Raw genomic sequence first — 27393 nt, 5'->3', positions numbered from 1 at the left:
GAGAAAAAAAATCCACCAACATTTTTTTGAGTAAAACAGCAGTTAACAGCATATATTGCAACGGTTGAGCGATATGCGTCATTTCAAGCTATAAAAAATGTACATGTGAACAAGAGCCGGAATTAAGGGGCATGCAATGTGTGTAAAAGCACCAGGCCCCCAACAAGGCTTGAAATGGCTATTTAATGAAATTGTGAGCATATAAGCCATGACCAACCCACATATTAAGAGATGTACAGTAACTTTAGGTGCAAGATCTCCCAATCCTTAATGCCAGAACTAGGAGTTCCAAAATTACACTTTGCACAAGGCCCCAAATGCTTAAGACTGGCTCTTCCAAAATACAATGTTGATAAGCCCAATCACATCCTTTTTTTCCTTTTAAGAGTTCCATATATTTGAACATTCACAGCTTTCAACACAACACAATACAAAAAACAAGATTATTTTTGTTACAAATTTCAGGTTCCGGCAAATGGGCAATTAACTGATCAATGTACATAGAATTTCACCTGTGGTCGCAATTCTCAACATTGTCCAGATGTCAAAATAAAGCCAACAATATATTTATGCAGTGTAAAACCTAGTGAGCATACATTTATATGTAGCAAAAAAGCCCTTTTGTGAACACAAATTAGCAAAATCAGTGCTTTCACAAACGTACGCATAAAGTAATACACATCACATTTTAACAAATGACAGTTTATATTTATATATACACAAGGAGTGTAATTTACAGTGCACAAAATAAACATCTAAACAAAGTAAAAAGTAATGTTGTGCTTTTGTGAAAAGTTACAGGAGCCAAAAAGGCAAGCGAATTGGGTTTTGAATTCTAGAGCTGGGAAACAACTGCAAACGATGCCATCTCTTGTCCAAACTGCAACACTGCCCCATCTCAACTTAACGGCACACATTTTTTTTATTCTTAAAAGGCCAGTGTGGGTTAAGCAATCGGCATTTGGTTCAGCTGAAAACAGCAGTATTTCAAATGTGTGCATCGTTTGAAAAAAATAAACCAAATTAGGCTCAAGTAAATAACAAAAATGTGCAATACTTATTTTGTTTTCTGATTAATAAAAACCAGAGGCAAGAATGTATATCCAACACAAAATAAAACAATGCTGTGCAAAGCAACATACTGACAGTTAAACATCTAGGGCAAATTATATTTCAGTAACAGTAACAATTTGCACAAATGTGTGCCCATATACACACGCACCGACACCTTACATGTGTTTGGCTCAGAAAAGCAAACCATGAACACAAAATTGACCTTTTTTTCTTATTACAAACATGGTGCAGTTGTGCTCTGGCCAAACTTAAAAAAAAACTGGAAAAAACGAACATTACGCTTAATACATATTGAACACTGCTAAGGCAAAGGGACAACATATCCCCGTGTTAACAAAAATAACCCTTAAGACTAGTAGTGCCATACACCTAAACACATTACACGCCAGCCCCGCACTCTGCCCTTGAAAAAACTTGGCCAAGACACTTTGATGTGAGTGAAGCTGATGGAGGTACATTTCAAAAGAGTTTATTTTGACACAAAAAAACCTTGAAAGCAACCACTAGCCACTCATTTAGCTTATAATGGTCCACCCTCAAATTAGTAGGTTATTTTGGCAGTAGGCGTTTGCATGCGAAGACAACATTCTACGACGATGTTCCACGATGATGCCTTCGAGTTTGGGCTAACTATGCCACTTTCGTCAAATAGGCAGCTTTATGTCGCTAGGCTCTCTCATACCTCCGCGACTACGCTGAACCGGGTCCCTTCGGTTCTGGTGAACACCGAATCTGACTCGGGCAGCCTCCGTGTGGAGCAGTGCCCCTCTTTAGCAGGTGGGTTTGGAGTAGCCGAAGACGCCCACAGGAAAGTGCTTGACGTGCGTGGACCACTGAGCTGCCAGCTGGAAAAACTTCACATCGTTCCACTCCACTCCGTCAATGGTCACTGTGGGTGAAAAGAATCGTGTGAAAATCCTCCGTCAAATGCACCCGTAGCAGTTCTCCGACGTGTTTTTAGGTTGCACCGCGTGTTGTTTGGTATTCATGTCTGACGTTTTTTGCTCCACGTGCTGCGAGCTTCTGCAGGAGCCAAACAGAGTTTCTGAAAACCTCCCAGCATGTGGCAATAAATGACAGATATCGTGCCGAACAATACGCGGTAGATATAGGCCCAATGCACATTGGAAAGATATATTGGACACCTGCAAAAACTTGTGCAAATATAATCTTATAAACAGCAAAATAACATATCTAACCATGACAATGGTTCTTCTGTTTTTATTAAAAAAAAGAGCACTGCTGTAATAAAACCCTTGCAAATGGCAAAATACCATATGGAAGAATAGAATATAACCCTGTCCCACCGTTTATATTTTCTATTGCCAATGTAACCATGTTTGTAACCATGTTTAACGACTCAGAATAAGACCATGATTTTTTTAACATTGGTTGTGTTTTCATGAAACACGTGCCCTTATTCATCTCATGATTAACACTGTGGTTTGGATAATTAACGGTTAAAATCAAATAACCCAACTACATCACTCAAATCGAAGAAAACACATTTAATGCGCAGACTTGAATAACCCTTGTATTTGATTCATTCATGTCCTTTAGTCTGAAAAAAATTACGATGACATTTCTAAACGTTAAGAATTAACAAACCTCTAAGCATGGTCTGTTGGTGCTTGGCTGTGCAAATGAGGCGGTTGATCCCCTCCATGACCTGACTCTTGGGCTCAGATTCTTTGTCCTTGGGCTTTTTGGTGAGAAACATCACTGGACAGACACGTGCGCGGCGGGAGGGGTGGTGATAAATAACACGCATTTACAAGTGGTCACGTGGACAAAGCAGATGGACCGCAGGCAATTTTTTGTACCGCATCATTGCCAATAAATCCAGTTGTGCATAAAACAGATATTTCTCTTCTGCGAAGCTTATAGGGCAACCCAAAACCGCATCCGTACACACCATGGCAGATGTGGTTATTGACACACAAATGGAACATTTAAAACTTTCCAGTGTTCGAGTGTGGTCACCAAGAACAGACCATGGAACTTTTAACAGCTCAATTCACAATTCACAAATATGAAGGAGGTATCACAGCGATACACTGGGCTACACTCCTGATGCAATTACACTGGCTGGCTCCACCATCTGAAGGTAAAATTAGTTGTTGCTCAACATCTACATCAGCTATAGGAAGAAGCACTTTGTCAAACCATTGCATGCTGAGAGCATTCTCTTGCCATGGGTCATGTGGGTTATTGGAACATCTATTACCATGCTTGTAAAGCCAGGCAAAAGGAGGCTGGGAGGATAATACAGCACAACAATACATGTTGGCTGCAATGCCCTCTGCTGACAACAAAAAAATGTACCACATACATTAAAAACAAGTGTAATCCCCTTCAAGAATATAACACACTTCGGCACTCAAGGGAAGAGTTAAAGCACAGTGGGGCTCCACAGGAATGGAGAGCGGAAATCCCTTCACAATGCAAGGCGAGGCGGAACTCAAATCCTGGACGTGGTAAGGAAACAAAACTGTGGTGTTAACAATGCACCGGCAATCAGTTTAGGCAACGGTGTTGGTCAGCTCTCCGATGTTATCAAGTTGCATTGCAAATTGTTCCGCGTTCTGCACAACTCGCCAAAAACAAAACTCGGGAGAACCACGCAGCACACAAACGCGACAACCTACGCCGGTATTTAAACCAGTGGTTCTTAACTTGGGGGGCACGCACCGCCTTGGGGGTGCGTGATGCCCTTTCTGGGGGCGGGAGACATGCCGTATTTTTTTAGAAGGTAAATAATCGAAAGACAAATTAACCACGGGCACGTAAGTACAACTACTTTGTTCCATCAAACCCTATGTATTTATTAACATTATTTTACGATTGATTGCGAACCAAAGGGGTGCAAGGCTGCAGTAAAGGTTAAGAACCACCAATTTAAATGGTGCCGGCCGCTGCACCTCGCTGCGGAGCGACAACCAAGAACGGCGGACCGTTTCGACGTCTCCGCAGCTCCGTCGCCTGCCTTACCCTTCTTGTTTTTCTCCTGAGTGACGACTGTCATGGACATGGTGGCGGTGGGCAGGCTGTCTCCGCTGGACGGCAAGCGGCTCACGACGAGCGAGCGGAAGTTGCTCTTGAGCGTATTCTTGGCGGCCGGCCCTTCGCGTTTCTCCCCACCGGCCTTGCGCTCGGCAGGCCAGCCGGCAGGACTCGCCCAGTAGTCCACTTGCAGCCCCATGAGCTCCGTGCCGGGGCTGGATGTATGCGGTCCACTGCCACCGGATGCGCTGAGTTCAGGGAAATAAGGAGAGCAATGGTTAAGCGGTCCGTCAGCCCAAGGATTTGTGCGTACGCAAGGATTTGTCTGCCTATATTATTAGGTATTTGACGAATTGGTACAATTTGGGGGCCATTAGATGAAATAATTTACATTTCAGTCTTGTTTTTACCAACGTGTTGGTAATGTTTATTGGGCTTTTTTTGGTCTCACTTGTAAAGGGTTTGTTGGCTCAATTAGCCTCAAATTAACATGTACATAAAATCTGCATAAATTATTCTTATATGCCCAATTCCTTGCGTATATTGTGAACATAAACATCGATTTTTCAATCAAAGAGCCTATTTTCACGTCCAAAAGAAATTAAATTTTTTATTAGAACTCTGAGATAAAATGAGGAACCGAAAAATAAGCATACAAAATATAAAATAAAGCATAAAGGGAATTTTGATTGGGCGGATGTATATGACTGGAGGCAGAGAGACGTCAACAATTTTCTTCCATTGAGCACACTGGCATTAAATGTCGAGGGGGGCAACTGATGCAAGTCTACGCGAGCGCAGCAGAAGTGCGGCCGTATCGCTGCGCGAGCATCGTACCCCGAGGCAGTCAGTCCACTGGTGACGGATGGGGACGAGGGTGGAGTAGCGACCACCTCTCGCGCTGGCACTCCCTGGCTTGGGCCGAGTGTGGGCCCACTGCCCGCAGAGCCCGTGGAGGGAGGAGTACAGGTGAGGGCCGTGGAACTTGGAGTGGCGAGCATCCCATCGTCCGAATCGCCTGAAATAACATGGCCAAGGATGTAAATGCGACAGCCTCGTGGTGTACAGGGGGCATAAAAGCTTTGCTAATTGTGGTGTTAAGATGGAAATGGAGGGGGTGGGGGGTGGTGGAGGGGGGGGGGGAAATCGACTGTTAAGTTGAGAGAGAGGGAGTCGAGTGTTGAGTGGGATGAAGTGGTGGCTTGTTTTTATGCCGAGAGAGGGGAAGAGGCCTTGGCGGAGCAAGTGGGAACTCACTCACTCGGGGAGGAAGAGAAGGGCATGGGAAGAGAAGGGCATGGGAGAGGGGTGGCTGGAGGACAGTGGGCTCTTATCTCAAGCACTGAAGCGTTACTTAAGGTTTGCTTTGTGAGTTGAACAAAAGTATTTACCTGATCCGGGCAAAGAGTGTTCCACTATTCCGACAACGACAACCTGTAAACGAATACGTTAGATAAGATTTCTGTTTCTTGTTGACTTAACATATGGCACAGCATCATACAAATACTGACCTTTGATCTTGATAAATGCTCATTATTTAAGAAAAATATGCATGCAAAATAAGTAATAGGTGAATTTCACTTACACTGACAAAGGGAATAAACTTTTGGCAAGAATCTTCATCTGGGCTGTTTGGAAAAAAAAACCCAATATATTATGCACACATTTTTTGAAGGAAGATAGAAACAAAATCAAACATGTCCTATCTAGTACAATCTCAGCAATTTCAATGAGACAAAAAAAATGTCACATCGTGGAATGGGATCAGGTACAGCTCCGAGACTGCACCCCGTAGAACCAAACCAAAGCTGTGGCAGCAATACGTATTTGCTTCGCATGAGCGACACGCGTAATCTAAATAATGCAGGCGACGAGCCTGCTTGATAACGTGCCAGCGTACGGAGAGGCGAGTGCGTGCGGCCGTTACACACCTCTTTTGCTTGTACGTGAGCATGGCCTCGGCAATTGGCAGCTGGTGCGTGACCACAGCTCCACTTACAAACTGCAGGACGCGCGACGCCACGTCCAGCGGCTCTGAAAGGACATACGAGGATTTTACCTTTTTTTTTTTTACAGCACAAACAACACAGCGGAGCGCAGCACAGCAGCTTCGTTCATGTACCAGCAGCTTCATTTCTGTACGTCGAGGGCGACCGTAAAGTCCAAACCTGGTGACGATTTTTTTTTTACATTTATTTAGCACGTGCAAAGTACAAGACGGTAATAATAATAATAATCTATAGCCCTTATCAATCCACTGCCAAATGAAGGCCTCCGTACGCCGTGCAAGTCACGAGGATTGTTTGACAATACTTTAAAGCATGCTCGTCAAAGCGGGTGAGTGAAAGGGGGGGGGGGGCTCAGGACCAATAAAGATATCATCAAAGAAGTAGGTGTAAAAACTTGTACTTAAGAACCCCAACCTAAGAAGAGGCCTTTGGAAAAATAAAATCTTTCCACTGATGCAATGTAAAATATGGGCCGGGGCGATATGAACGAATACCTGTGACGGGAGCCTCGGCGCGACTAAACAATTCCCTCCACGCCGCGTCCATGAAAGCGTTGCCGTATTTGCCATCAATGGTGGCCAGGTACTTCGCAAGTGGGTGGGGAGCTGTTGGTGGACAGGCATGTTTCAGGCGGTTGGGCAAAGAATGCATGCTTTGCATTAAAAAGAAATCGATGAATTTCATGCAATACAAAATAACATGATGAAATAGATCTAATACAGAAAATACACATTTGTGATAAATATTTATTGAAACATTTATTTGCGGTTGGCCATGTACGGTGCGAAAGAAATTCAACATACATAGATACAAATATAAAAGTTGGTAGAGGATCTAGGTAGGTTACCAACTTCAACTCGCTAACAAAAACATCACAACTAAAGGCCATGGGCAGACAGCTTGAGCAATAATAGCCAGAGCCTTTGTATTTCAACTTAAGGTTGACATGTTGATCACTTTTGCCCATCCACTGCTGAATGAGACCCTCCCCACATCTGTGGATCATTAAGGCCACTTGACGGTACTTCTCCATACCAGTCAGTGTGGGTTGGCGAAGGCAGGTGTACAGTACAACAATGCATTTTGGTGTACTTGCCCTCTGCTGCTGCCCACCACATAGCCAAGGAGGCCCTATGACAAACCGTTTGTGCGCGGTGGTTAACCGTTCAAAGTACTACGCAGGCTCAAATGTGATCGGCTTCTGAGATCTGACGAGACTGGGCGCATTCTGGGTAATTTGGTCGTAGAAAAGGTAACGGATATCTATTCCAAGATACTCTATATGTTTGGGCACAATGGTTGTTTCCAAGCTGGCTTAGCGACAGACCGAGCGGGATGAGCAGGAAGCGGAGGTAGCCGAGCCAGTCGGGCGTCTTGTTTGACAGCTGTTCCACAAAGTGCCGTAACACATAACTCAGGTAGCTCTGCCCGCCCGCCACTGCCAGTCGGATCGGGTGAGGCGTCTGTGCGTTCGTGTTACAACTGTCATGGAGATGAACGGAGAGACACAAACACAACACAAGTTTCAAATGTGTTTTTTTTGTTACCTTGAAATTTTTATATACGTTTTATAAATACATCGTATTTATTAAAAAATGGTGGTTTGGCCAAGCGATAAATCCCTCAGAGTGATAGGACGGTGGTCGGGGATCAGCTTAAACCGCTTTCATAAAGGTGTTTTCTCTTTTGAATGCGATTATTTTAACCGTTGGGAATCACATGAACGGAAGATTTTGTTCTCTGCACTTAACACATTTTAAAAGACGATGAGAATTGCCTTGCAAGCACCCTTGTTTTGCATGCAACAATTGACTTCTGCTCCTGTGCAAGGAAATACAATCTGGATATAAAACTATTTAAACCAAAATAAATTCCTGGTCCTGCAAATAACACGCCTGCAACAACTAACAGATATATATAGATTGTCCGCCTGAGATTAAATAACACTATTTTTTTTAAAATAAACACTGCATTTCTTTGTTATGGGTACATCAAAGACAAAATGAAACTCAAAGCACTAACATAAAACAATCTGCTTCTCATACATCAAATGAAAATGCCTCTTGCAATGAGGATACCAACTATGCCAAAACAAGCACAAATTCGGGTTGGCATAGAGAAAGTTAATATTCATTTGAAAACATTTATTTTCCAACCTACCTTCCTCCCTTTAATGCATGCAGACAGTATATATTTATGCGTGCACAGTAGAAGCATGCGCTTAAGAGTATTTGGCTGCTAGAAATTTCCACGTGATAAGCCACATCATCGAGCTCACATTTGTGGCCAGGTCGTTTCTGAAAAGAGCTATATAGCTCAGTGGGCCTTACCTGCCAAAATAAAAATAAAATGCTTAATATCTTAAATTAAATGCCTCATATATGGTCCACAAATACTTCGAGATATGCCTTGCATGATGCAAGTAGCCGTACTTCACAAATGTTTTTTCGCTTAACGTTGCCAAATATATTTTTTTGGCAGCAACCGATAGACATGTGAAGCAAACATTCACGTTTTTTTTTATACCACCAGGACTCCTCTAGGGCACGCATAAAATAACACTCATTAATACTCAAGTCCAAATGCATAAGCAGTCACAGCGGAGGGCCACTGAGCGTGATGTTTATCCTTGAGTTAATCCTTGGATTCATGATAACCGTTTGATGAATATACAAAGAGACACACGGATAAGTGGACACGTTAAAGAAATTGAATGAAGTTGCTCACAAGCGCTGCACGCGAGAGACGATGTTGCTGAAGGCGGCTTGCACATCAGCAGAGGAGCAGGTGCAGACCACAGGCTGGCCCCTCTCCTGCAGGCACTCTGCCACATACTGCTCTCACACAAAACAAAGACAAAGATCCCCCGTATAGCCTTTAGTTGACTGTTGGGGCAAGCGCTGTTAGCGAGCACCTATGAAGGCTGGGACGACACACGAGGGGGTGGGGTGGCCAGCACCACGCCCGGGCCCGCCTATGTCTCCAGAATGGCGATGTTTACACACCGCACCAGGTACTCATTTATGGCTGAGGCCCAGGACCGGTTCAGATAATCGTCACTATTGTTGACCACGCGTGGGAATCTAAGCCGGGTCACCGGGTTTGTAGCGCAGCACGCTAACCGCTACACAATCGCAGCTCTCTCTCACACACACAGACATGCCAGACACCTCCAATAATGTTTATTGCTCACCAGAGGTTGGACATGCACTGTTAGCGAAGGTTTTTTTTACTTGTTAGTAGTATTATAAAAGCAAACCATCCAAACGTTGTGGAAGAGTCAGCGCCATGTCCACACGCCTTTGTCTCCCTAATGCTGATGCTGATTTACCACGATAATCATGGGAGTCGTCTGACCACACTTTACCACACTAATCAGTGCTGATATGTGAATGGGTTGGGTGGGCTCAGAAATGGCTTAGACATCACGAGCCACTGATTTTAGCTGAGGCCAGAGGTTCGTAGAAATGTGGACAATCCACCTATGCAACTATACCACCACATTTAAAGGGTATTTATTTTCTCCTAAGCAAATTTTACTTGATAAGTCACATGTTTATTACTGTCACGTTTTATTTTTTCAGATAGCTTGGAAAATTGAGCAAATCGAGTTGGGACGATTAGCATATTTAGTATGCTTAAGTGCATGCCGTACAAGAGGAGCTCAACAGAAGCAGATGCTAAATGCACTCAATTATGACTGTGTACTGCATTTATAATTTTACTGTGCCATGAAATTGCAGAGGCTTTCTAGATTACAGATAAATACAGCTGCTGCTGCCGAGCCGAGGTGTAATATTTAGCATACTGGTCTTGTTAGTCAGAGGTCGCCAGTTTGATTCGATCTCAAGAGCCACTGTAAGGCCCATTCATAGGTCGCATATTGTGAGGTAAAGCGTGGCGAGTACATGCCACCACTTTTCAAGATGTCTGTCCATTGCGGACGAGTACGTCAAAATACCCTTTTCTAGAGGGTCTTGCGACAGCTTCCTCTAGTGGAGGCCTTTCCGTCAGGAATGGCGTGAGCAAGCAATTGTCGGGCTGCATCTTTACAACGTTTAACAATAAAAAAACCAAGGAAACTATAAGAATAGGCTTTACCCTTTCTGGCAATAAAGCAGGTGTTAAGATGTTCAAACAACAAATAGATACCTATTGCAAGGCATCAAGTCTGCATTAACTACAAATACTTGAGGCAAAACATGCAAACAAACATGCTCTGATAATATATGCATTGTCGTTCATCATTTTGATACCGGCAAAAAGGTCCCAAAAATAAAGAAACTATAATGTTAATAAGTTCTCTTTCCCGTACCTGTCCCTGCCAGTCAGACGTGCTGACCAGGATGATGCTCTCTGGAAGTTGATCCTCGGAACTCAAGATCTGATTGAGTTGATCGTACACAGTTTTTCTGGGCGTCTGAAAAGGGGGGTTTTAGAAAAAAATCAGTTCCAAGTCTCTTATTCGTTTGCGGTTTGCATGCATTGTTTTATCAGAAAGATTTTAAAGTGGAAAATCAAGTGTAATTTCTGCCGCTACTAACGCAGAACCAGGTGCAGAGTCATTGGTCCATTCCCAGATAACTAGAGTCTAATTAGTCTAATGAAACGTTCGGTACCTCGGCTCAAAACATACAAAAATCACTTCACCTGTAATTTATTATTCCATTATGCGAATAATCCATCGCAGTTGATTATAGATGCACAGCCCTTTCTAAAATACACTGCGAGATTTGGGCCTACACACATTGTGCGGGTCACGGGAGTTTACTTGACGAAACTTTACCGCACTAGCCGGTGCGAAACGTGGAGGGAAGTGTGGGGGGCATTGAGGTGTAGTGCAACAATGGATTGTGCTGCACTGCCCTCTGCTGCCCACGATATATAAATTCCGTAACCCTATTTGTGTATGGCGGCGATTCGTCTGTAAAATATCCAGGCTCAAAATCCCGCTGAGCTTCTGAGATCTGATGAGGTCAGCTGCATTCCGGCCAAACCAGAACACTGCAGTCTAAATGCGAGGACTTGGTTTGAAACATAATTCGTCACAATCTATACTTTAACGTTCCATCGCGTGAATATTTGATGGCAGTACATTATACAACTGCTTGTTAACGAACCTGCCAAGAGCATTTAAATGTACTCAAGATAAAGATCCTCGTGAAGGTGCAATTCTGAGAGAGTCCACCATGAGGAGCTAATGAAACATCTCCAGGACCTTATTTTTTCAGTTGGGAAGTAGCAACAGTTTCTGGCTCTCACCCAAGCCAAGCACGCCCGCTAGTTTAATCACACGTTGATACCATTTCAATTGTAGCATGGTTGTGTTAAACAGTTGTATTATTTCCCTGCATAAATTCATTACATTCCTCAATAAATATTAAACTCGTTCTAATTAAATGGGCCGATGATTAAAATTGTCGAGTGAAAGAAAACGGAATATATTGTACACCTATGGTGTTAACTTGTTTAACATAAAAAATAGATATAAAAGAACCGCAAATCTGTGGTCCACAATTTTACTCTAGCTTATTAACAAAATAACACACCGTGTGTGCATGTGCGTGATTATGCAGGGCTATTTTAAAACTCTAAGTGTATACCAGCATTCTAAACTGCGCAAAGAATGATTACATTGGTTTCTTGATCCTATCATTAAATGATTCACAAATCACCACAAAGCAGCTTGTAACCACATAAGGAGAGCAGCTGCCTTTGGGTGTTTATGATCGTACAACATGCACTCCACCTAAAAATATATTCGTAATTTTAACAGTCCATTTTTGCGCTTGGTTAACTACCGACATACGTTTGATCTGTTCAGTAATTTCTGACAATTAAATGTTAATAAATGCATATATCACGAAATTGGGGCAATTACCAGAACAGAGACATTTTCTCCCGTTAATTTTCCAGCTTAAACGCTCTCCCCCCTCGTCTGACGAGTTTCTCACCGTGCACAACGAGCGTGGTCACACTGGTTGACAGCGTTTTTTACATTAAAACTGGGTGTCGCAACCGCATACCTGTCAACCCCTTATCAGTGCCTACCTTATTACAGACCAATTCAGACCTTATAGGTCACCCCGTGCCCTTATAAATCTCAACGTTCATCCTACAAAGTTCCATCACAAGGGAGAATCACAAATATACCAAAAAAAAAATGCGCCCGTATTGAAATGGCTGTACGCCGTATGGACCTGAAAACTCAATTTCTCTGTGCTAGAATACGGGTAAACCGTATGGTTTGACAGAATATGCAACTGCACTCGGCACAAACCTGAGAGGCGTGCAGGGACTCGGGGGACCTCTCCGAGTCACCCCTCTCTGGCAAACCGCGCTCCGACGGACGCTCCCGCAAGGACGTGCTGCGCGCTCGCCTTTGTTGCTTCAATTCCACCTTACTGCAAAAAACGACAGCATGGCAAGAGGCATTCAGCCAAAACATTCAAGGTGTAGCCCCGCAATCACCGGTATATTCGGAATTTCCGTGTTCTCCCCCGTGGTCGAGTGAACTTTTATCCGGGTCCTACGGTTTTTGCCCTCTACGTTGACTCAACATGCGCTTAAGAGAATTTGGCCGATATAAATTTTCACGTGATAAGCCACTTCGATGAGCTGACATTTATGACCAGGTCGCTTTTGTAAAAAGAGAGGCTCAGTGGGGCTTACCTGGTAAAATAAAACATAGTTTAGTTTTCTTGCAAGAATCACAATTCTTCGAAAGGAAATTTCCATGTTAACAATCTCCCTTTCGTTTGAAGGTGATTCAAACATGGATTCTGCCAGGGAATATGAATGCAATATAGTGGGATTCTATTGTGATCCTATGGCGGTGAATCTGGCTTAACAGAGCTTTGGCTATGCTTAGCTTAGCAGAGCATAGCTGATCGCAGCCAGCCAGAATAGCGGGTTTGGCGGATTCCAGACAGCCTAGCGCCAACGTAAAGCATATCTGTCGCATCGGCTAAATATTTCAATAGCGATTGTGGACAAATCTAGCTGTCACACTTGCCATTGAAATGTATTGGCAATGTGTGGGCGGGCTACACATTAGACTGCAACTCGCAGACCAGAAGGATCTATGTTGAATACCAATTCAGATCACCTAGAGCACCACGGACACCACCGGGTTTGCCAATCATAAATACTGCGACCAAGGGACTATAATTCGGCCCACTGGGACTACGAATTGGCCTACCAGTCCAACAGGACTCATATTTGGTCCACCAGGTTTCCAATTCAGAAACACAGAGACTACTACTCAAGCTTTTCGGCCCACTACTTGGATTACTGGGAATGGCAAACCTACCACGATGGTGCTGAATACAGTAAAGACAATGGAAACAAAGACAACACGCCACTCATGTTACACACCGCACATCACGCTATTTTTGCCCATGAAATATGTTTCAAGAGGGATTCCACCAGGCTGGTCTGGCTTACGGGCCTTCCCAAACTTCACGTGAGGCTCCATGTAATCTGCTCCCCCCCCCCCCCCCCAACGATTCCGTCGTTCCCATTGGCAGTCATAATCGATCATATGAATTGAATTGCGATTACAGGCTAGGAATGGAGACAAATCACCTAGCTGCAGTGTTCGCCAGTTTGTTTTGTTGGATAACCATACAAGAGTATTTTTTTGTTAATGTTGTGGGTTTACTCTCCAACACACCGGTGTGCTGAACTAGTAACACATTGGCACGTTTTGTTTACGTGACAAACCTTACTAATTGGCTGTCGGGTGGTGGCAGGTTTAACGACACATTTATATTTACGCGATCTCACCCAAAAACCTCCATTATGGACAAAAGCGTTTTGTTCACAGGGTGAGGCAGAAATAAGAGCTCAGGGGAGGGAATGTGATCTCGCCTGGGCTGGAGCCCCTTGTTGTTGTGCCTGGCACACATGCCCTTTCTGGCCAGGCATGTGCCCTTTGTGCCCCGACACGTGCTCTGGCATTTGGCTGTGCATGCCACCCCGCTCGGCTCCCACCAAGCTTTATAAAAAGCTGTAAACAAAAGTTTGAGCCACCGTGCCATTCACGTGGAAATACAACGTCAGCCACAGGAAACTGTGGTCTGCGTAAACAACGATAAACACAGTTCCAATGCTTTTCCTTTCCCATACCCTCCTGCTATAATTTACATAAATAACAGTGGACGAGTATAGAATGCGTTTTTAATGGAATAAAAATGTGCAAAAGTGGCCATTTGAATATACAGCATGCTAACATCAGCATGCATATTCAATTCGTATAGGTTTAATATGCAACATCATCTTATGCTTCTACACACTCGGTCGGCTGTTTGCAGGTTCCATTCAATCAAGGGGAAAAACAAACAAAAAGATAAGCATATTCCACTTTGAGCGTTGTTTGCAAAGACTCAAGTGCCATCATTCTAACTAAAGATGCTACAGATTACCTCTGGGCACAAATTACCGAAAGAACACTGAAGTGGAAACAATCTTTAAGGGCCTTGGCACACGGAGGTTTCAACGAGAAGTCGGAAAACAAACATAACGTTGACATCACCACAGCACATGCAGTCTTCAGTGTCAGCGAGTAGGTTTTTGTGCATGCGATGTGTAGCTCTCCGATGTGATTCCGAGCTGTACCGTGTGTTGTTTGGCACGATGTCTGATGTTTCACCCCATGCACTGGGAGCATCTTCAGGAACGTTGGACCTCATGCTGAGCAAAACAAAGACAAAGATCCCCCGTATAGCCAACACAGACTGTTGGGGCAAGTGCTGTTAGCGAGCACCTGTGAAGGGCAGCATGGTACACGAGGGGGTGGGTTGGCCAGCAACACGTCCGGTCGCCTTTGTCTCCCCAGTGGCGATGTTTACACACCACACCGCTCCCGGTACAACCCACAAGCACATCATAGAGCTGCTCTTTACAATTATAGAGTCCAATTACAATGAATGGGTGTGTTACCTTCAGGGCATGAGTACTTTAAAAGCACAATTGTGTGTATTAAGCTACCGCACTTTCATCTGTATTTTTCTAAGTGAAATAAAGGTCGTGATATTTGAGAATGAATAAGGAATGTGTATATAGACACAAGCATGTAGGCTTATTTACAATAATATTATGAAAAAAGCTTATTTTTGTATTTCATTTCAGAGCTTCATTTCATAATATTTTACCGCTGTGCTGCAATTCAGATAATGAAACTAAACCTATTTCTGCAGCAGCAAAGTAAAAAAAGGCAAATGAATTGCAAAGAGATAAAGAAAATGCCATGTGACCAATTCAGCAGGAATGAAATGCATAGATATATGCAACCATTAATGACTTAGCCTTAGGGACACGGATTCTGCTATTTATATGACCTTTTAGAAGCCTAACTCACCTTTCAGCAAACAAGGAGTAGGTGGTATTCTGACAGTGGAGGCTAAATAATTATGTTGCCATGACTACAGCAAGAGGTGGTGGTGGTGGGGGAGGAAATTACGTGGACGTTTGAGGAAGCGTTACCTTGGGGATGATGAGATGATGAGCGACTCGGTTTTGCTGATTTTAGCGGAAGGGGGAAGACGGTCTATTCCAACTTCCCGAAGGCTCATTTCAAACACACTGCCTTCCCTCTCCTCGCCCTCCTGATCGGGAAAAAAAAACAATCAATAAACTCACAATTACTGGCCCAGCAATTACTCAGGAAAATGAATTTAGCTTTCTACGGTCTGACATTTCACATCGGTGCTAAGTGACCATTAACATGTCAAACGATGGCATGAAAGTGCTCAGCTGTTTCAGAAAACTGTCAGAGGCTTTTAATAATTTTATTTTATATTTTTTATGGGGTAATTGGTTATCTAAATGGAGGCCAATCTGAGAAAATTTACTTTCTGCTGGAGTAAAAAGCTTCCCAGATGGCCTCTGTCACTTTTCAACCAAATGCAAATTTTTGTTGTAAACATTTAATCACAATAAATGATTCAAACACATTTAACTACAGGGGCTCAAGCCAAAATACAATGGGGAACTTTGCATAGTTTCCTGTTATGAAATTAGGTGTTTTCTGAATACAACGGCAAGCTGTGCAGTGCACAAACACAGCAGCAATAGGGCAGGGTGTGTGTGTGTGTGTGTGCACCCAGCATGTGACTTGCAGAGTCAATGCATACAGCAACCATTACGTTCCCAAACATTTCATCATTGTCATTGGAATGCAACCATTCACATGTTGTGCAATTGCAATACATTTTGCCAATATCTCAATGTGAATGCTAAAAGCTATAAAAATACAATGTGTGTCAAGCATGCATGCAAAACAAGCCGGCGTTTACCATGGAAATGCTTTCTGTGATGGTTTCTCCCAACTGATGCCTGCTAATGGAAGGCTTAGGTCTCTCTCCATCTACCTGGTAATTGGGGAAACAGCACGCAATAATGAAACACCTCTTTCAAATTAACTATGGCAAGTCATCCTCAAGTGTACATATCGATGAGCACAAAGCTCCCACGAGCTTAAATTACAAAACAAGAGGTGCCAAAAACGCACGAACATACACACGCGCACACACGTGTGTGTCTTTGCATGGCAGTCTTTGTTTGGGAAGCGGTTGTGTAGTGGTTAGCAGACTTCGCTCGAATCTGGCCACGGTTAACACCAGTGGCGTTATATCTGAACCTATCCTTGACCTCCCCTCGGTCGATTCAGCCATAAACAGCCTTATGCTATAACAATTGCTTGAACATCGAATGTACTTTTGATTTCATGTGAAATTCAACATTAGGTGCGGTGTGCACAGCACTGGGGGAGACAATAGGTTGGGCCGAGCGCACCTCCGATTAACATGGCCTGGCTATGTACGTGCAAAAGAAGTTCAACATGCATACAAACATACTATACACTACCCTACGATACACTCCGATTAGCATGATTGGCAACATAGGGTGCGATAGAAGTTCAACATACATATACACACACACAATGCTGGCTACACACGCGCTCCCGCTTATGAGCCGATTTGACCTTCAGTCGAGCTCTTGCCCTGACAGTATACGGAGGCTGTACGGGCAAGACCTTTGCCTCTGTGTGTGTGTGTAGGGCAACCCAACACTCACTGGACTCACAGACTCGCGTGTCTGGCTGCGCAGGCTTTGTACGCTGCCCAGCTCTGTCTGCGAGCTCGAGTGAGACATGCCTTCGAAAAAGGGTCTGCAAGACATGAGAAAAAAAACAGTGGACGTAAAATGCTTTAACTTTGGTGACTTGGAAGACAAAACCATGAAAGCCGTTTAGTCAAAAGTAATAAAGCCTTACGAAGAGGAAAACTAAATGTATTTTTTACTGCTCGGTTTGTTTAGCAACGTTCAAAGTAGAGAATGGTTTAATAAGCATGGCGAATGCACGGCAGGGTGTGGAATGTGGCATGTAACGGTGTGTGAGTGGCGAGCGTTCTATAAGTAAGCTGCAAAAGGACCCTAAAGTGTATGCTCGTAACTATGAACTGTACAACATGTTACATTGTACTTGTTAATACTTCTTTAGTACAAAATATGATCGATATCAGAGGGACTCTAATTGCCATTTTAAATGTAAGTCTAAATTGGGTAGAAACAAACACTTCATTAAAAGTGACACATAGTTACAGCTTTTTGCAAGAGGGTGAGTTTATAATATGTGAGTGTGGAGTACACGTGCATTAGTACGTACGCATTATTGCTTGGCTAGTGTACTGCGTTATAATCCCAACGACCTAGCTTTAATTGCCACGCATGGATAACATCAGGTGCAAGAGGTATGGAACTATTTGTCTTTTGTCAACATGACACTTTTTTGCCGATTGGCCATGTCGGGTGGTGGAGGGTTACGACACATATATAAATAACGCGATCTAACCCAAAAACGTTTATTAAGAATAATATTGGTCGCGAAAGCCTGCTACTTCTTAAACCATCTGAATCAGTAATTGGTCTATATTCTTAGGTTTTTTCGGTAAAGTCACGTAGGTAAAACATTAATATTAATAAAAGTAAAATAAAATAAAAATCACGACGTTTCGGAGGCAACACAAGCTTCCGTCTTCAGGTGGATACAGCTGTCGTGGCTGTGATGGTTCCACCTGAAGATGGAAGCTTGTGTTGCCTCCGAAACGTCGTGATTTTTATTTTATTTTACTTTTATTAATTTTAATGTTTTACCTACGTGACTTTACCGAAAAAACCTAAGAATATTAATCCTTGCAGTCACAAAAGCTTCAAATCCAGTAATTGGTCCCCCTTTCCCAGGTCTACTCAGCCTCATAGGAACACCTGTTAAGGCATCGCGTGCTTAAAGATGCGCTTCAGCGGCCATCTGGAACACTCTTCCTTCAAAATTTAGAAAGCCACTGGAGCGATGCACTTTTAAATCTACATTGAAAGCTCATTTCTTTAGAATTTATTTTGTGTTTAGTTTGTTGTCCTTCCCTCACACCTCCGACTATCACGGTTTGCTACGTACAGTGTGAAAGAAGTTCAAAACACACACATACATAAACATCAGCATTGGGGAGACACAAGATGGCCACGTATAGTAACTGTCCACACCACCCTCATGTGCTGGTTCTGCCTTAAGTGCTTGCGAACAACATTTGGAGCTACAACTACAAGTCAAAAATAGGAACTTTGATGTTTGCATATGTAATACGGGGTGATCCGTTTATAGACACTCCACTAAAGTAACAGATACATTACAGAAGCCAACACATTTTATTCAAACCTCTACACATGTCTTCCGCCAATCTTAATATACTCTTAACATATTTTAACAAACTAGATTCGAAGCACTTCTCCAAGATATGGAGACATCGCTTTCACAATACTAAATGGCTTGTTGACAAGCAAGTAGTGTCATTAGAAATCAAGTAGGGGTACTGATAAAATAGATAACCATGTATAGCCGCCAACGAATGCTGTGTGCATAACACTACACGATAAACGGCACGCTTGTTAAGTGCATGTTGCAGTGAATATTTTTTGCATCCAATGGGTGTCGATTTCGACGTTCATTCAGTGTCCACGACGCATGGCCCCCCACATTACTTGAGCTTAGGCTTTGGTGTGCTCATAAGGCTCTCATCCTCCTCCATCTCAGGCCCACTGTCGCTGGGGTTGTACACGTCCAGACTCTTGTACAGGAAGTCCAGGTCTTCCACCTCTTGGGGATGTGGGTCAGGCTCCGAGTCCAGGACCTGGTGTAGACCGAGCAGTGCAAGACGCGAGAAAAAAAAAAAACATTGTTGCATTTCACATCGATTGGGAAAGGTCACTGTTAAGAACTCAATAATTTTAGGTCTCCTTTTAATATTGATCCCCAATGCACTTTCTTGGTGGGTGTAAGCATATATTTAAACTGGCAGGGCCTTGGTGCCCATAGGCAAACACACCAACCACTGGGTCACCACACTATTTTCAAATGCAACGTAATGTGAAAGAAACCTGCGTTGGGGTGGATATATGATACATTTTGGTCGTTTACTTAAAAAAAACATGAGTGTATTGCGGGACTAGGGATATGACATACTCGCATCAGAAATACCAATGTGGAAAGTTCATGGTTTATCTTTTTCATTCATTCCAGAAAATAAATTTCAAGATACTTCAAAAGAAGGAAGCCTGGAGGTCACGAGAAATCCAATATGCCATCATAAATAATAATAGGCATTTTCAAGTTATTTCATTCTAATACTCCAAACATGAGCAACACATAAAAACGTGTAAATGCTGTCTGCTCTTACCTCGTCAGTGACCTTAAATCGCCTGAGTAAAGCTGTGAACTTCTGTTTGAAGTTTTGTTGCTGAAAAAAATTCAAAAGACCGCATTATACTAGGGTCAAAACAGAAGCACAAAGATCTCAAAGGAAATCTGTATTGCGGTGCAAACATTTTGTTACAATGCGTCTTCCTGTGTTAACAAACGCAAAGTATTCATGAACCGTATAGATTTAATTTTAAACCTCGGAAGAAAATAATGTATTCTTTTTTTTTAGAAAAGATACATTTGGAAACCAAATAGCAAAGCTTTTTTTTCAAGACAACTAGCAATTACGGCCGAGTCAAGCCAGTACAAAGGTACTTCCACACAGCAGTGCGTACAATGTGGCTTCAAAAAAAAAAGTGGGTACGATTCATTTTGACCTTCAAATTTCTCTCGCAATTTAAAGTGCCTCTCAAAGCCGACACGCTTATTATGTTTGCGCACTGAAACACACGTGTTCTCCACAAAACATCCAGCCAACACGCAGCAAGGAGACAACGTGAAGGAAAATTGAGTCATCGTTCACAGTTATCAATTATTTTAAAGTATCTTTTGCTTTCATTATGCTACAGATGCTTGACCGAATGGCAAGTATGTTTGTTCTGCGAGTGCATGCGTCATCAAACACCCATACCCGTGCCATTGACGTGGGTTGGTTTTTCCGTCTCGGCTTAGGCTTTCGGATATCATCATCCTCATCGTACAAATCCTACAGAATGAACAAAGGATTACACAGAGGGATTATTCCCCCGAGGCAATAAATAATTCACAAATCGTGCCGCAAACAAAAATATTATTAAACGCAACGGGGGTTCGCTAAGCCAGCAGCATTACCAGTTAATGTGACAGCAATTGTAAGTGTCACATGAAAGTAACCGCAATGTTAAACTCATGAACAAGCGATGGTGGTGGTCTTAAAGGTCTTGTGCACACCGTCGAGGCTACAGTTCACGGATTAATAACTCAACACGAGCTCAGGTGGGAAAAAAACTCAGCATTACAAAGCATAAGCGTCCAGCTTAAGGAATGTTAATCTTGCATGTGATATAAAACAAAAAGCCCTCTCAACTAGCGAGGCTACTGTATGCCCCCCCCCCCAACTGAAGACAGTGTTACGCACTACTCTACCACTTTTTAATGCATTCTTGACTCAGCCAGTGAAGCGTACCAAGAGAATGCTGTATAATAAATGCGTCATCAAAAGGATCTCACCGGCGCATGCTCATCGCTGCCCTCTTGCTCCGAAGAGAAGCTTTCATACTCATCCTCCGAGAAGTTGTACATGTCTGGCGAGCGCTCTGCACAAACACACATTAAGCAAGCACAATGTTATACAAGTTTTCGTTAATTTATAGCTTTCCTACAATTGCGTGACAAAATAATTATAGAGACATGTAAAAAATAAATACCTTTAACGATCAAAATTATTTGCTTAATCCTGCCAAGATGATTAATATGCTCTTGATGTATAGTCAATGTTGTGGTGGCACAGGTGGATATTGCACAGCGCTATTAACTATTCACCAACCAGCGCTGACCAGCTTGATGAATTATGGTCAAACGACGTGGCATGAAGAGGCCATCATCCAGAAGTAGATTGACAAATGGCTGAATCATTTTTCTTCAATGTAGCATTACATTTACACATGCATATTTTAACAATAGCCACTACATTATCCCCCCCCCATCCCCTTTATTAAATGTTCTTCCCCTACCCCTTAAATTCACTGCTCCCCATCATTACCATTACTGTGATAGGGCAGCGAGCCCGGACGCCCTCGATCGATCCCGAATTTTGAGGGTGTATTACGTCGAGTTTGTTACACATGTTATCTGCAATTTTTTGGCCCCTTTTTGAAATCCACTTTGTATTCTGGGTTTTTTCATGACAATAAAATATCTATATATATACAAACAATACCACTTCATGGTGGATTTGTCATGGAATTGTATGGTATTATCAAGGTGATTTACCTTTGGCGAGCTTCATGAGACAACATTTTTTAAAATGCGAACTATCGTTTAAATGTAAAATTTTCGCAATAAGAGTGACAACTCTGACTCAACAACATCGAGGGCCTCTCACCAAGGGACTTGCGTTTGGGTGCCGCCTGCAGCCCACCGTCCTCGTGGTCGATGGGCTGGCTGGACAGCGAGAAGATTGCAATCTCGGCCACGCGCGCTGTCTGTTCTTTCAGGCTGCTGTGCAGACTCAGCATCTGCCGCCCATCCGTGGGGCACTGCATTACCTGCTCACGAGCCACAAACAGCGTTAATGGGAAATCCACTACGGGCGGGAACGGTTTATACCATTTTTCATACTTTGGCTTTTAGTCTGTCGTTTACAATTATTTACGTGAGAAGATTTTTTTTTTAAACCGTAACAAAGGATCCCCCACTCGCACGCTCGTTCGCTTACTAGAATTAAAGCTGGCACTATGTTTTCGAAAGTGATCAATTGTGTTTTGTTGAAGCACATTATTGGCAATGTAGATTTCTTCTACGTCCAAGTGATGGAGCACACGGAGGCCATTAACGAAAGCTCCATAGACCATTGTACAAGAGACAAGCACCTTCAATTTGACTTAATGTAATGCTGAAGACAGGAAAGAATCTACAGCACGGGATGACCAAACACAATGCTAAGGATGATTGCGGCACATTAGAGCCACTCACCCCTTTTGCGCCTTCACTTTAAAAATCCTGGCATGGCCATGAAACGTTCATTATGAATCCACACAGCATGAAGAATTTAGGCTACATAAAACAAATCCCACTCGTCTCAATATTACTGCTACTGCCCATTAATTTCTAATACGTTTTTTGTAATTGTTATAAATGTAAATAACATTTTAATCTAATAACGTGTTAAACTAATTTAGCTGTTTTATCTATTCATTCCCAGATTCTTTGGCATATATCCTGCACATAAATACCGCACGATAAGACCTCTGCATTATTAATACAAAAAGCTTCATAATTCATCACAGCACTTTACCTCCGACATGTTAATGACCCCGACTGCAAGCGTCTTGTATCCAAGAATAGTTCGGTTTTTGTATCGTTTCCGCCTCTGCAACATAACTTGCAGTTTGTTCCCCTCGCGCTTTAAAAAGTGGGGGTACTGTAAAAAAAATATACAACACGTAATTAAAAGAGGTTTTTGGGTTAGATCGCGTAAATATTAATGTGTCGTTAAACACGCCACCACCCGACACAGCCAATTAGAAAGGTTTGTCACGTGAACAGAACGTGCCAATTCGTTACTAGTACAGCACAACGGTGTGATGGGAGAGTAAACCCACAACATTAACATTTCGAGTAAGACGTTTCACCGGTAATTACAACAGCCAGCATTATCAGGTGACAGCCAGAGTTGTGGAGAAATCATCCTCATGTTTTAGTCTTAAATAAAGGAATAAATGTTATGTCGTCACTTATGGCCAATCAGAGAGGGGGGGGGGGCGTGGGGGCAGGTTAATGTCATCATATAAATTACAATGGATATCCATCACCAGTTGGGTTATTAGAAAAATATCTTAACAGAACAATGCAACAACAGCAAAAAACAAAAAGGATTTCGCAATACAGAGCTGCAAAACAAGTGTACAAGTATAATAGCTCTACCCTTTAAGTGAAACCACTTAGTAAAATACATAGCTGTAATGTTAATTAGATTAACTGAAAACCACAGTTCATCCGAGTGCAGTTCTCTGGGTTGGGCTGCACGGTGAGCGTTTCTTCTCGAATGATTTCGCCGCGCTGCCACTACGAGCGCATCTTCGCGAGTCCGCAACATACACGTCCAACCATCTGGATTAGCGATGCACATACCACCGCATCCGGCTACTCCTCGAGACACCCGTAGCAGTGCATGGCAAAAGCTTGAGAGAGGAAATGCTCAATAACACAGCCCACACGGTATTAATCGTCCATAATACAGGTTTTTTTTTGGTTAGATCGCGTAAATATAAATGTGTCGTTAAATCCACCACCACCCTACAGAGACAATTAGTAAGGTTTGTCATCTAAACGGAACATGCCAATCCATTACTCGTACAGCACACCAGTGGGTTGGAGAGTAAATCTACAAACAACATTTACAATCCGAGTACAACGTTTCGCCAGTAATTACAACCACCATCATCAGGCGGCAGCCAAATTCCTTTTTTACACCGGCATTAATTGTACTTGGATTACAAGTGGCTGCACAAACGCATGCGTCGAGGACACTACACTCGCCACCTACAATTTCCATCCTATCTGTGGTCTGTCATGTCTACAAGGACAAATTTACGTGCTATAACCAAAAATCCAGTGAAACGGTGGTTTCTAAGACACACATAAGCACGTACAAATAACACTTTAGTTCCAAACATTTGCAGCTTATTTAAATAGTACACAAGCTTGCTGTGCACAGTTACAGAAGAACAGCGCGTACCTGAAGTGAGAAAGACAGCTGCAGATCAGTCTCATTTGGTGGCAGTGGAATCTCATTTGATCGCAATACACGCTTGGAACCCTGTTGGGAAACATTAATAACACAATCAAAGCACTTCTGATCTGTTGTACAAAGCAGACAGTGCCACAACCAAAACAAAACCAGGGCCGCATATCCAAAGCAACAACGTTGACAATCTCCTGCAGACGGGGCACATGTTGACATTCTCTGTCTCACCTCAGCCTTGGCACACCCTCCGAGCTTGACTCACTCTCAAGCTATCCCCCCCCCGGCTGCACGTCAGTGAGTGCCCTCGTTCCTCTGGCCGGCGGGGGGTGGCGAAAATTGGTGTCGGCTCTAAACCAGACTGTATAATTTCTAAAATGTCAACTCTTTTTAAGCACGTATCCCTTCACCTCCCACTTGATTCCAATCCCCAAGCTCCTTGCTGTCTACCAAAGTCAAACGTCTCCATTCATCATTACCGATGATTGCGATGTCAATGTTGATGAGCCATCTCATTCCACATCAACCACCTTCAAGTCGCTCATGGAATCCACGGACCGCTCTAAAGTAATACCGTATACTACTCACTAACAACGGTCAAGCTATCAACCTCATCATCTCAAACACCATGTCCATCACTCAGGATCTCACCTTTTTCAAGATCCTCCGTGCACTCGCCTCTGTATACCTCTCCCCCTCATCTCAGTCTATTCTTGCCCGCACTCTCCACTCCAGCCACAAAAGCTTTTTGTTGAAGACCCCAGTCAATCTTGGCTCAGTGGGCGGTCGCATCCTCTCTTCATCACCCCCATTGTCTGGAACTCCCTTCAACTCGCCATTAAAGCTGGCAAAACCCTGCTCCGGTTCAAGTTCATACTAAATATCTTCCTTTTCTTCCTGTGCCTATGACGGACTGCCTCTTTATCTCTGGAAAATAATTAAACCCACTGTTTGGTCGTTTTTATTTAAATATGAAGCCAAATAGTATTGTAACACGTTACGATCACATTGTGGAATATATAGTGTCTTGCAGGCCAGTAAAAACAAAACCACACGTATGTACAGAAAACTCTCGTCACTGCTGGCAAAACATTTCGCTAAATATATTTTCTGGGAATGGCATGAGCATTTAGAATAAACATCGTTGGCAAAAATGTTAAAACGGTCAATCCTCTATACAAATGACATGGAAATTGGCATGGCAGGTGTCATGCATCATTTGCAAGGATGATTTAGTTGTAGTTCGGATCCATTAGAGCAGTGGTTCTCTACTGGGGGCACGCGGGCCCCTGGAGGTACATGGTAATGCCCCAGGGGGTACGGAAAGGCGATTTATAAATGTGTGAAATGATATCATACATGAGAGTCATTGGTGAATACTCGCATGTGAATCTGGCAAGATAAAATAACTACGATAAAAATGTACTCCATATGGTAACCTAGACCGATATAAAATACCTTTCTAAATTCGTTGATGGTAAATAACGTGGTCTTCAAGAGTAATACAGCGAGCACGAACAAATTGCATCATGCATGCAGTGCGTCCGTTGATTTTTATTTTATTTATGCTTGCTGTTACTAGCTAGCTGGGATACCTCACAAAATTGACAATTGTGTTAAAATATTGATGTTCATTATTCACGCATTTATATTTTAGAACCATGTCGGGTCAGGCAAGGTGGCACTTGGTTGAAACGAAATTCAACAAGGGGGGGGAGATACAGGAGCCTAAAAACGGTTGAGAACCACTGCATCAGAGGACTTTACACAATCTATTGGCTGTCGCTCAGGTGCTACAAACCTGCATTTTGACAGCTATGACGACGGAGTTGAGGTCTTTGTCCAGTTCTTTCAGGACGATGAGCTTTTTCAGCGTGAGGCTGCACAGCCTGACATGTTGACCACACATGGGAAAGACATCAGATTAGCTAAGTGCACTGGTATACCAACACAGCTTTCAAAATGTAGAAATTAATCACAGTAGATAAATGAAGGAGATATTCTTGATTTGTAAAACAAGCATATGCTTTACACGTGCAATATTTTGCGCTCTACAAATTAAGTGCAATAACTTCAAATTACCAACATGCAAACAAGGGAATTGTTACGCAGAAAGATATATTAAATCGCTGCATAGAATTTAAATTTATAACAGGCCCTTTTTTATTCCCAAAACAGTGTTGTCTCTCGGCCTACAATTACGCAATGTATTTGTGTCGTTCAGAACCTTAAATTTGAACAAAACAGTCGCTTTGATAAAAGCCGACCTTAAGATTTTCCGTCTGAATCTACAATGGTGTTCCAACTAAACAAGTTCAGTTCGTAAATAATTCCCTAATTATCTCACTTGAACAGACAGCTAACATTTTTTTTTAACAATCAATAATGCCTTTGGGCAGTCACTTTCTTTGGCCACTGAAACAACGTGGCAAACCGTGTTCGATAGCTCTCTGAACGATCACCGCCGAGTCTGCCGCATCGTGTTTTGTGAATGCAAAGCAGGCCGGGCTACCTCCTCCTGTCTCGCTGTGGTAAATTGCGAGAGCATTTTTAGTTGATTGTCCTGCTCTTTATTTCCAAAGAGAAACCCGTCCTCGCTCCATTGCCACCACTAACACGCCGCCACCCGCCAAAGGCATTGATGGCACGTACCCTCGGCACGCTTGAATGTCGTGACATTGGATTGACAAAACGTACATCCGGCACAATGTGACCAAAGCCCATTACCGCGATGGCAAATCCAACAGAAATTACTGGATTATAGAAGTGGATCACAATACAGTGTCCATCCCAAAAAACAATGTTCGCCCCCCACTCCTCCCCACCAAGCAAAGACCCGACCAAGGGGAACGTGACTCGAAATATTCCATGCACGCATCAAGCGTACTTGCGGGCATTTCGCTGTTGAGCCACCCTGTCACATTAAATAGATGCATTAAATTACACAATACCTCCAATATGGTATACAACCGTGAGCAAAGTATGGTCAAATAACCCCCACAACCCCACAGTGTGAGGAGGCCCCCTCTTCCAGAAGTGGACTGATAGAGGGCTGTACATGTACACGGTAAACACTATACAAGTGTGTATATATATCAAAGACA

At 43.0% G+C, this 27393-nt stretch overlaps 1 protein-coding gene across 3 annotated transcripts in view; it reads right to left on the bottom strand.

The window, feature by feature from the left end:
• Positions 1-931: 931 nt before the first annotated feature.
• Positions 932-27393, bottom strand: part of LOC133342365 (phosphofurin acidic cluster sorting protein 2-like) — a 39525-nt gene continuing 13063 nt past the window's right edge. The window contains exons 2-25 of one of the 3 annotated variants that reach the window (XM_061551478.1): positions 26091-26178; positions 24284-24364; positions 22841-22966; positions 21929-22091; positions 21055-21140; positions 20477-20551; positions 19823-19882; positions 19128-19276; positions 17166-17259; positions 16385-16459; positions 15573-15694; positions 14706-14780; positions 12367-12490; positions 10402-10506; positions 8814-8920; positions 7414-7568; positions 6581-6691; positions 6009-6111; positions 5663-5705; positions 5469-5511; positions 4915-5095; positions 4066-4325; positions 2683-2796; positions 932-1963 (exon numbers count right to left, since the gene is read on the bottom strand). In XM_061551478.1, the coding sequence (XP_061407462.1) occupies positions 1845-1963; positions 2683-2796; positions 4066-4325; positions 4915-5095; positions 5469-5511; positions 5663-5705; positions 6009-6111; positions 6581-6691; positions 7414-7568; positions 8814-8920; positions 10402-10506; positions 12367-12490; positions 14706-14780; positions 15573-15694; positions 16385-16459; positions 17166-17259; positions 19128-19276; positions 19823-19882; positions 20477-20551; positions 21055-21140; positions 21929-22091; positions 22841-22966; positions 24284-24364; positions 26091-26178 (2659 nt within the window). In that variant the 3' untranslated portion in view covers positions 932-1844. The remainder of the gene's footprint in view (positions 1964-2682; positions 2797-4065; positions 4326-4914; positions 5096-5468; positions 5512-5662; positions 5706-6008; positions 6112-6580; positions 6692-7413; positions 7569-8813; positions 8921-10401; positions 10507-12366; positions 12491-14705; positions 14781-15572; positions 15695-16384; positions 16460-17165; positions 17260-19127; positions 19277-19822; positions 19883-20476; positions 20552-21054; positions 21141-21928; positions 22092-22840; positions 22967-24283; positions 24365-26090; positions 26179-27393) is intronic. The other 2 variants (XM_061551479.1, XM_061551480.1) reach the window with 2 other exon arrangements.

The sequence above is a fragment of the Lethenteron reissneri genome, chromosome 14, assembly GCF_015708825.2.
Source record: "Lethenteron reissneri isolate LAM-NWPU_2019-01 chromosome 14, ASM1570882v1, whole genome shotgun sequence".
Taxonomy (NCBI): Eukaryota; Metazoa; Chordata; class Hyperoartia; order Petromyzontiformes; family Petromyzontidae; genus Lethenteron; species Lethenteron reissneri.
Note: the sequence above shows the minus strand (reverse complement) of the source record. Positions and strands in the feature narration are given on the sequence as shown.